We start from the raw sequence: 10,172 nt of genomic DNA on the forward strand, positions 1-10,172 counted from the left end.
TGGCCAAAAAGAGAAGCCTCCCCCTCGTGTGGGTTGGGGTTTGGTTTGCGGTGTCCGCCACACACTCCACACCGTCATTAATCTGCAGTTGGAGAACCCACCAAACATCCGTGTATTGACTGAGCCACGTGCCTAAGACAGCCGGAGAATATTAACCGAGATTGCGGGCAGAAAAGTAAAATGAATGCAAAAACTATGAGCAGACCGCCCTTCACATTTTAATTAATCCTAATATATGCAACTATTTGTAGTGCCTAATTGGCTGACTCTTCCACTGACTGACCACCTGACTAATTGGTCAACGCCCAAAGAGTATGGGCTTAGAAGGCAAACTTTAATTGCTGGACTGCTTGTTTGCTTGGGTCTGAAAGGCAATCCTTTCACAACTAGGAGTAATTATTAATTAGTGGAATAAACTCAAAAAAATAAAAACATCCAATTCTTACACGTTCAAGATACATATATTTTTATTTTAAAAATTTACTACTACTACTGCTATTACAACTGCTATTACTAAAGCTACTACTGCTATTACTAATGCTACTACTGCTATTACTAATGCTACTACTGCTATTACTGCTGCTACTACTACTATTGTTAAAACTACTACTACTACTACTATTACTACTATTTCTACTACTACTACTACTGCTACCACTATTGCTACTAGTATTACTATTGCTACTACTATGGCTGCTACTACTATTTCTGCTACCACTACTACTACTACTATTACCACTGCCACTACTACTGCTACGACTTTTGTTACTACTATTGCTGATACTACTTTTATTATTACTACTGCTACTTCCATTGTTACTACTATTGCTAATACTACTACTATTGTTACTACTATTGCTGATACTATTTTAACTATTACTATTGATACTACTATTGTTACTACTATTGCTGATACTACTTTTACTATTACTACTGCTACTTCCATTGTTACTACTATTGCTAATACTACTACTATTGTTACTACTATTTCTGATACTATTTTTACAATTACTGCTGATACTACTATTGTTACTACTATTGCTGATACTACTTTTACTATTACTACTACTACTACTTTTACTTTTACTACTGCTGCTATTCCTACTACTACTACTACTACTACTAATCGATCAAGGCTATTTATGTGTACGTCTGCATGCCAGTAAATGTATGGGTCTGAATACTTATCTGTTTATATATATGTCTACCTGTCTGTCTGCATTTTGACGTCTTAACTGACCAATCTTGCAGTTAAATTTTGCGTGTATATCTCGTATTTTCACACTTTCCAGTGAATCACTTTGATTTGCTTGACTTTGAGCATTAATATCCTAAATCAAAACAGGCCAATTTGTTGCTGACAACATTGTGTGAAAACACCTTTATTTTAACATCAAATTCAAAATCCTCAATTTTTAATTTTTAATTTTTAATTTTAGCTTTGTGCAGAACAGACAAAATCCTGAAGTGGCTTTTGGTCAAAATATTTGAAACCCTTTGATAGTTGAACTCATATCCAAATTTAATGTTAACTACTTATCCAATCGAAGACAATGTCAATGGAAATCAAAAAGGAAACCGCTAATATTCCAAAGCCCGCTCATGGGCCAATTAAAGTCATGCCGCCAAAAGAAACATGTGGAATCGGTGATAGCCTCGTGGGGAAGTCGTTAAGTCCGTGCAATTCCGTGGAGAATTTATCGGACTTATCCCTGGATTCATCGTTCGCATCATGCGAATCCTTTAAAACCATATGTAGGGCATGGAGAAATCGCGTGAAAAGCGCGTCGACCATGAGCTTGGGCAGAGGCACCAACGGTTCCGAAGCTGAGTTGGGAGATATGACGTCAAGGGTTGACATAAGCAACAAGGTCTGCGCAGTTGATTCCGAGGACCTGGCGACACGCCTCTCACTCTGCGTCGTCCTGGAGAGTCGCGCACTGCGATTCACCGATAGCAGCGAGGAGGACCTGCCGCACGCTGTGACCAAGCCATCGCAGCGCTTCTTTGAGCCCGAGGAGATTCGTGAGGCATTTGCTGCCTTCAAGCAATACGATGGCAATGGCGACAACTATATTGAGCTGTGCGAACTTAAGTTAGCCCTGGAGAAGCTATCGGTGCCACAGACGCACCTAGCCGCCAAGCAGCTCATGGCTCAGATCGTCGGCCAGCATGCCAGACAGATGAATTTTTGCCAGTTCCTGCTCACCTACGCTGCGATCCTGGAAAGCAACAAGTCGAGAGTCGGCCAGCCGATGAACTCTCAGTTGGATCTGAAACGGCCCAGGGAGTACGTCAACGTTTCCGAGGTGGGCGTCAGAGGGGCAAAACGTTTCTTCGAGTCCAAGATTGCAGAGCAAATTCCAGATCAGAATTTCGCTCTGGCCAAGCAAGAGAACGACCAAATCAACAGAATTCCAAAGACATAAATGGAGCCTATCAGGTCGATTTTAATTGTGTTCGCTTTGGACTTGCAACCCGCATTAAATTCAAATTCTGTCGTATCCCCACTCAGTTACATATTTCGACAACTTCAAGCACGCCTCTGTTTTTATTTGTAGCCTTTCTGTGAAAAATGTTACGTGCTCTGCTGGCCGGGCTGACCTTGTATCCAGCCAAGCCTCATAAATCACGTTTCAATAAAACAAAACGAAAAACTTAAGTGTCCAATCAAAGGTAATTGCCGCGTGGATATCGCTGTTTCTTGGGGCCCCCCCAAACGAACGGAACGCAAATGCCTTGCACCCGCTACAGGAATGCGCCCACCTCCCGGCCTGGCCCTTTGCTTTCGCTATGTATCGCCTTCTGGCAAGTGGTCCCACGCCAAAATGGGTGCTACACACGCCAAGTGCCAACAGCCAACAGCCAAGAGCCAACAGCCGGCTGCCAATCGGCAGCTGGCAGCGCAGGCGGGCCACACGGAGCCGGGTCGGGCCGGAAGTTGCCTAGCCTGGAGCCAAAAATATTTTCGTGCAAATAATTTGCTAGCTTAACTACGTTAAGTATTTAGATATGTATTTTTATATCCTACTTTCTCCTCTTTATTTCTTGCATAAAAGATATCGTGGCCACACTCCAGCGAAGGCCCTACCAACTACAGTACTCGCTGCATACAGACGATCACGTAGCTTTAAATTCATATCATATAATATTATGTACATTCAGGGCAGATCTATCGCACTCTCGAGCACTCTCACTCTGGAGCAGAGGAGGCTAGGCAAAACGAAATCCAAATCAGATTACTCCCATATGGGGCTATTAGAGGGTTGATTGTCCGATTGTAGGACTGCAATTATGTTGCCATTAAGCATGGAGCGCTGTGGGAGAAGGCTTATAGCAGATTTTTGCCTCTTCAGCTCTGGCGATAAATTCGCGGAGAGTAATGTGGCACGCCATACACAAATTATAATGCAAATCGTGGCTGTGGTGCCAAGCTGCGTATACGCAATGCGGCCGACTTGTGTAATAAAAATCCAACTAAAGTCATGCGAAAATAATAAGCATTAGCATGGCCACCCGAGCTGCAGACGGTGAAGGCCGAGGCCGAGGCGTAGACGGGGCGTGAAAATAGTTTTCAAATTAAAATAAATGCCGCAGCTGAAGGAACTTTTCTGTATCCACAGCAGCTACCGGGCAGCTCTAGCTGGCAGCTGGCAGCTGGCAGCAGGCATGGAGCATTGGGGTTGGTTGCCCTTGACTCGGCTGCCTTTCCTGGGCCACACTTAGCTAACCGAAATGTCATGAAAGTAAATTCACTAGAAAATTAATTATGAACGACGATGCCGATGGCAGCGGCTGCGCCGTAGCCGAAACCAATGCAACACGACGAGTGCGGCGAGCGGGGAGGCGACCACGACTACGGACTACGGGCCATACCTTTTAATGGCAATGCCATCAATTTCGCTCAATTGCGTACACAATCGCATCTAATCACATTGAAACGACCCCACTAGCGAGCTAGCAAGCAGCGCTTATAACAATATCAACAACAACAACAACAGCAGCAGCAACGATAGTAAGAAGTCAACTCTTGGCGCTCGCTGCGATGCTCTGGGTAAATGTTTATGGTTATGGTTATATGGTTGCCTTCGCTGGCTCTTTGCCTGTGACTGTGTGCGAAAAAGGGTCACGCGTCAAATGTCATTGACATGGTTTGTCTTCCCTTTAAGTATTTGCAAGCATACACATACACCGACAACTAAAGTACACACACATAGAGAGAGAGAGCAACAAAGCTGCTTATGCTGACGTAGCAAAGGCGAGCGCCCGAAAGTATGCCACGATTTCGTCTCATTTGCAGCGTGTCCTGCACTCTGCACTGAGCGCTTACTGCGTCCGAGCTCTATTGAATTTCAGCTTGCCAATTCCTGGTATTTGTGTTGATACGATGTTGCCAGAGATGGCAAACAAAGATTGATATAAATGTAAATAACCAAATTGCTAGTGCCTGTTATTTACCTGTTCAATTTAACCAGCTTTGAATATGGCAAGGCTTGGCCAAAATAATTCACAACATGTGGCACAAACTGGCTTGCATAAATACTCTCTAAATAATGTTTTGGATTTAAATGACATTTTATAAAATGTGTTGTAAAAGTATAAAAAAAAATAAATAAATAAAAAAATAAAATAAATAAAATAAAATGCCCACTAGACTTAAGGCCGCCGAATCCAAGCCATAGATAAACCATATTTCCTTTTTTTTTTCATATTCTTAGACAAAAAATGAATTTGTTCTTGAGCTCTCAGGCCTTCCAACAGCATTGACCCATTAGATCAGTGACCTGTTAAGCATGCCCAGACAATTCAGCTGAATCATTTGCACTCTCGATTATTGCACATAAATAAAAGCCATTTCGCCCAGAGTTATTTTTATTAAAATTTTTGCCAAATGGCATTTGAATGCTGACTCAGCTAACTTGTATTAAAAATATTTAGTAAAGGTATAAACAAGAATTTTCCCTTCTGCACACATTGGGCTTGAAATATGAATAGGTTCACTTATTAAATATTGATTTTATATGCGTAGAGGCTGGGCTTCAAATAAAAATCTAAACGCAAATAGATATTAAGAAAATGGCGAAATATTTGGGCAAATGTCAAACTGTCAATGTGCCTTAATATTTATGCCAGTGCTCACACGCCCACTGACCAATCAGCAGAAACTGCGGCAACGGCAGAGGGCAGGGGCGGCCTTGAATGCGGACAACAATAGGCTGGTTAATATATGTATGTATGCACAGTGCTCCAATGACTTAACCCTTTTCACTCGAGCCGCAGGCATGGAGACATTTCGAAGATTAGACAATCCATTTTCATATCATATTCCCCAAGTGCCGCAAACGTGCTCAAGTTGTGAATGCCTGAGCCAATCGCCATAATGCGGCGTCACACTGTGAGCTCACATTTCAATGGGCGACTTTAATCGCAGGTCAACAAATACTTACGTAGGCCTGATACCAATTTGAGGAATGTTTTGGACGCATGTCAGGTGCAGCCACAGGCCAAGGCCGGGCCGAGGCACGTATCCCATAAAAAGCCAAACAACAACTGACAGGGAATCGAAACAGTTGTTCTATTCAACTAATATGTATAATTAAATTTGAATTACAAATATGCCGCACTGCTTAGCCGATGGAAAGCGAATTTAACCACTTGAGAGGTGTTCAGTCCTTATTTCTGAAAGTCTATTTAGGCATTGCTTTGGCATGGGGAAATGGAGAATACAAAACATTTAAGCGCAATCAGGAATACGCAAGCACATATGTAAATGCGTTGGCGTGTCAAACGAAAATAAAGAAATTTCTTTATTAATAACTTTGTCTTAAAATAAACTCTAATTTGAGGCTGACATTTGATACTGTGGGGCATTTCCATTTCTTGATTTGGCACACCCCCAATGTGTGTAAATATATCTGGCAGCTCATATTGATTTTAGGATGTCAAATTAAGTTTCAAGTCTCTTGGCAGTAATGCTCAAAATAAAGACTCAATTTACATTAATTCTGATTCTTAGATACATATATCCGCCATATATGATTGACTCTAGGCCGTCCCTTACAACTACCAAGGTTTTTGATATACCGACAAAATTCATTTCAGCGTTTATCCAGAATATTTTGACTCTTTATTATTCGAGTATATGTTTCAAATTTCAGTTATTTATTGACACTCAATAGCGGCGAAATGGTTTGTAAATATTTTCCAATCATATTCCTGTAAAAATTGAGGATAAACTAAAAATAATTTTAGTGCTAACCGAATTAAGGCCCGCAACCGAGCAACTAATTCGAAAATGACAAAAATATTATTGACTTTGTTTACATTTTGACGCATAGAAGAAATGCGTTCAATTGTTGTTTAAAATATTTGCGAAAATTCATAGCGCATATCCGAATGAAATGCAATTTCCACAATATAAATGGAAAATCAACAAATGTGAGTTGTGTACTTCCATTTCGATTTACCCTGCATAGATGATTTTTGTCAAAGAGTTTAATAACATAGTCAAATAGAGGCATGAAATATTTAAGAACAGGTAAATTGCTTTAAAGCTGAGAATTAAAAAAAAATATATATATTTATTATGTTATCTTGAAAAACTGAAAGCAATTGAGGCAGCACTGAACTGTATTCTACTACAGGGTATCACATAGTTCAAAGCTTCCAAACGCTCGCATATTTTTGCAGTGGCGTATGAAACTTTTACCTCCGAATTGCAGACGAAAGAATGTTTCATAGCGAGTAAAAAAGAGAAGCGTTCATTGTTTTGCAGAGAAATTAAACTATGCGCAGCATTTTTTCGCAAATACTAGAAAGAGAAAAGAACTAATGCCTCGACTAGCAGAAATTGTAATTGAAATGAAGCTGCATAGTTCAAAATGAGTTCGTAATTTAGTTGGCTGGATGATGTTGCACAGCAAACCTTCTACAAATATCATCAAGTAGTGAAAGGTCTCATCGTGTGGCCGCAAGGCAAACACTACAAATCAATCGTTTGGCAACACGCCCCCAGGCGAAACTTGAGCGAGGCAGGCACTCAACTCCCCAGTTCTTGCATTTGCCTGATGCAGATGTTTTTCCCCATTTGCTGAAAAGTATTTCTGGTAGCTGCATGGAAAATACATTCAACAAGGACGAATCAGCTTTTAGATTCAATTTCCGCGTTTGCAACTCGCTTGTTGCTGTTTTGCATGACTCGACTCCAAGAAGGAGACGGAGAAGGAGAAGGAGACATAGACTGGGGCTGCGACTGCAACGACAACGGAGGCTTCACAGATTGGGTTCATGTTGCTTGGGTTGGGTGCATGCAGCTTACTAAGCTTTTGCTGCTTGTTTTTTTGCCACTTTGAGGTCGAGCATATTGGCAGCATTGGCAGAATCTGGCATAGGCGTAACTTCTCAACTTGTTCGCCAAAAGTTTCCTTAGCTGTTTTTCGCCTTAAGTAATTCGCGAGCATTCAAAGATTTATGCAGTTGAGAAAAAGTACATTTGCAGTTATTTCAAGTTGATATATGTCAAGGGATTAAGTGGGTCTCACAAAGTTTCTCCCATCGACCTCATGCAATCAGCTTGTGATGAAATATCTTGGCGATAGTTATATTCAATTTCAGCAAGCTTAAAGTGTGGAAAGGGCATTGCAGAATTTAATGTAATTACGTTGAATATAAGATGAGATTGAGATCTCTTTAAAAGATAGTTGTAAGAGTCTAAAACCATTGAAGGTCATATTTCACCGTTGCAAGACTTCGCGTCTCTCTCTCTCTCTCTCGCTCTTTCTTTGGGATGCACCTTTAGGTGGCTTCCTGTTAGTCTAAACTCGAAAGCAATTAGCACTTTATAATCCGCAAACAACCACAATTTATTCTCGACGTCGAGAGCTATTAGCCAAGCAAGTTTACTAAAACTTCCTGCTGCATATCAATAACTAAGTAAACTCGTTATATTCAGCCCGGCGTAAAGCGAAATTGAATCGACCGAGGGCAGGACGTGGGTCGTGGGTGTGGGCGTGGGTATGGGCGTGACTCCCGGCCAAGTGTGCGAGTGCCTGAATGTAATTGAGGCTGAAGGGCAACCCATTCGTTGGCCCGCATCAGTCCAAAAGCAAATTGACTTGCACAATAAGTCAAGTGTTTAGCTGTCTCATTGGTTGTGTCGGACGACCCGAGGAGCAGCCAAGGAGACTGACATCTCAAATCAAATTAAGTGTAAAATTATCAAAGTTCACGCTGAGCTACAATTCAGAGATAACCGAAGAAAAAGACGAAATAACAATTTTAATATGAAAGGGCAAGTAAATCTGTGCGATTCTAAATCTATGCAAGGTTCATTTTTCTTTTTGTTACCAACGTCGTCTTCCTGCCTGGATTTGATGATGAAAAATTGAAAAAATGAAAGTCAACGTCGGCGAAAAGCAGCAAAAAAAGAAAAGAAATAAAGAGAGAGTGAGAGAGAGGGAGAAAGGGAATCTTTGGCTGACATGCTTAACCCTTCTTGGCTCTGGCAGGCGGCAGCCACGTTGGCACCCGCTTTGATGATACCGAAAGGCAACTTTCATAATGATAATAATTTTTGTGCATGATTTATGAATGAACAAGTTTTATAGCTCCAAGCCGAGGTCCATGCGCCCAGCCCCCCACCCCTTACGTTGTCCACGCCCTCGTCCTCGCCCACATCGTTTCTGTTTCTACAAACCTTGTGCAAATGTTAATTTTTGCACAGCAAAGAAAAGCGAATATGAAGTAAAATTGCAAAGACCACGAGCAATGCCGAGTCCGCCACGCCCCACTCCATTAACATCCGCTTGCCTAAGGTCCACACACACACAGAGAGAGGGAGAGAGAGAGAGAAAGAGGCTCACAATGGCAGCGAGGGATGTTGGAAAGTTTTTCACTTTAATATTTATTTCAACTGTCGGAGCATTTCGGTGTGTAGTAAATTTGCATCTTTCAACGTTCAAATACACAGATGGGCCGCTGCTGGCCGCCTCTCGTTGGCCGTGGGGTCAGTGGGGTCGGTGGGGCCGGTGGGGTCGGTGGGGCCGGTGGGGTCGGTGGGCTGTGCAACCTGAGACCCCTTTTCAAAATCATTTCGCTGTGAAATTGTGTCCGCATAAGGAATTGACTATGGCCTTTGCGTTGGTGTTGCTGCCCAACAACGTGGCACGTGAGCTCATTCTAGCTCTGCGCCAGTAAAACTTTCCCAAAGCTAAGAGCTGGCAAAAGTTTAGCTGGCCAGGCCAACACAGTCCAGCCCGCGTCGGGCCGGGCAGGCCAAGGCAGTCGAGTGGGCATTGCTATTGCCTCGTGTTGCTGCATCTTCGGCATTCGCGCAATGCCATTAAATAGAAACCCCAAAAGTATGCTATGTCGGCACAACAAGTCGTTAGTTGCGGCCAGCTTTGCGGCTGTTCAGGAGTTGCATTCGCGTTTTATGGCCCCCGGGCAGCCGGGCAGCCGGGCAGCCGAGCAGCTGATAATATGAAATTAATGCCACGTTAGTTTATGTTACCCGGAGACTTATGAAGATTTACGAGGCATGCAATCGATGCCCAGTTGCATGACTGCAATTAGGCGCACCACAAACACAAAATTATGCAAAGCCCAAAAATTCTAAAGCTCGTTGCAGTGTCAAATTTCACTCTGGCATTGCAATGCATGTACACGTCTGTGAATGTGTGTGTGTGTGAGGGTGGGTGGGTGGTTGGGTGGTTGTTTTTAGGCGACTCAACACGATCTGCTGATGGGCACTGTGCGCTTTCATCACAAAATGCGCATGCAAATGCAAGGAAATTTGGGCTGTTTTCGAAATAAATTTCACCTCTAGCCGGATGACCATAAATCTTAATAAAAACTTTGATTTACTCTAAGACTTGAATTAAATAAAAACATCCTCAAGCTTGAGCATATTTAATTATTAATGGTATATATATTTCTTATTTATATAGATGATCTATATATTTTTGACAATATAAATCTCACTTATTTTTTCAAAATTCAAATCTCAATTAAAGTTAATTAATTTGGTTGCATCTGTGGCCCAGCCAAATTAGGCAGAAATTCATTTTGGAAGCAACATCAAATGCTTTTGTTTTACTCTTATTTTCGGCAACTGAGAAACTGTGGTTGAGGCCGGCGTCACATGTCGACTAATACAAGTGCACAGCCACACA

General features: G+C 42.1%; 1 protein-coding gene and 1 long non-coding RNA gene across 2 annotated transcripts; both read left to right on the top strand.

Moving 5' to 3' along the window:
• The first annotated feature begins 1,365 nt into the window (after positions 1 to 1,365).
• On the top strand, positions 1,366 to 2,662 carry LOC108651310 (uncharacterized). The gene has a single exon (XM_018100897.3). The coding sequence runs from the start codon at positions 1,554 to 1,556 to the stop codon at positions 2,427 to 2,429; it is 876 nt and encodes a 291-aa protein (XP_017956386.1). The 5' UTR covers positions 1,366 to 1,553; the 3' UTR covers positions 2,430 to 2,662.
• Positions 2,663 to 6,236: 3,574 nt separating this feature from the next.
• On the top strand, positions 6,237 to 8,963 carry LOC149092164 (uncharacterized). Its single transcript, XR_016196208.1, has 2 exons — positions 6,237 to 6,438; positions 7,952 to 8,963. It is a non-coding gene; the product is annotated as an uncharacterized LOC149092164 (long non-coding RNA).
• Positions 8,964 to 10,172: the final 1,209 nt, after the last annotated feature.

The sequence above is a fragment of the Drosophila navojoa genome, chromosome 2 (genome assembly GCF_054131105.1).
Source record: "Drosophila navojoa isolate 15081-1374.11 chromosome 2, UAZ_NAV_1.0, whole genome shotgun sequence".
NCBI classification, from domain to species: domain Eukaryota; kingdom Metazoa; phylum Arthropoda; class Insecta; order Diptera; family Drosophilidae; genus Drosophila; species Drosophila navojoa.

Bases quoted from the DNA above. Each gene is read 5' to 3' on its own strand.
- LOC108651310 (XM_018100897.3), top strand. From the start codon at position 1,554: ATGTCAATGGAAATCAAAAAGGAAACCGCTAATATTCCAAAGCCCGCT.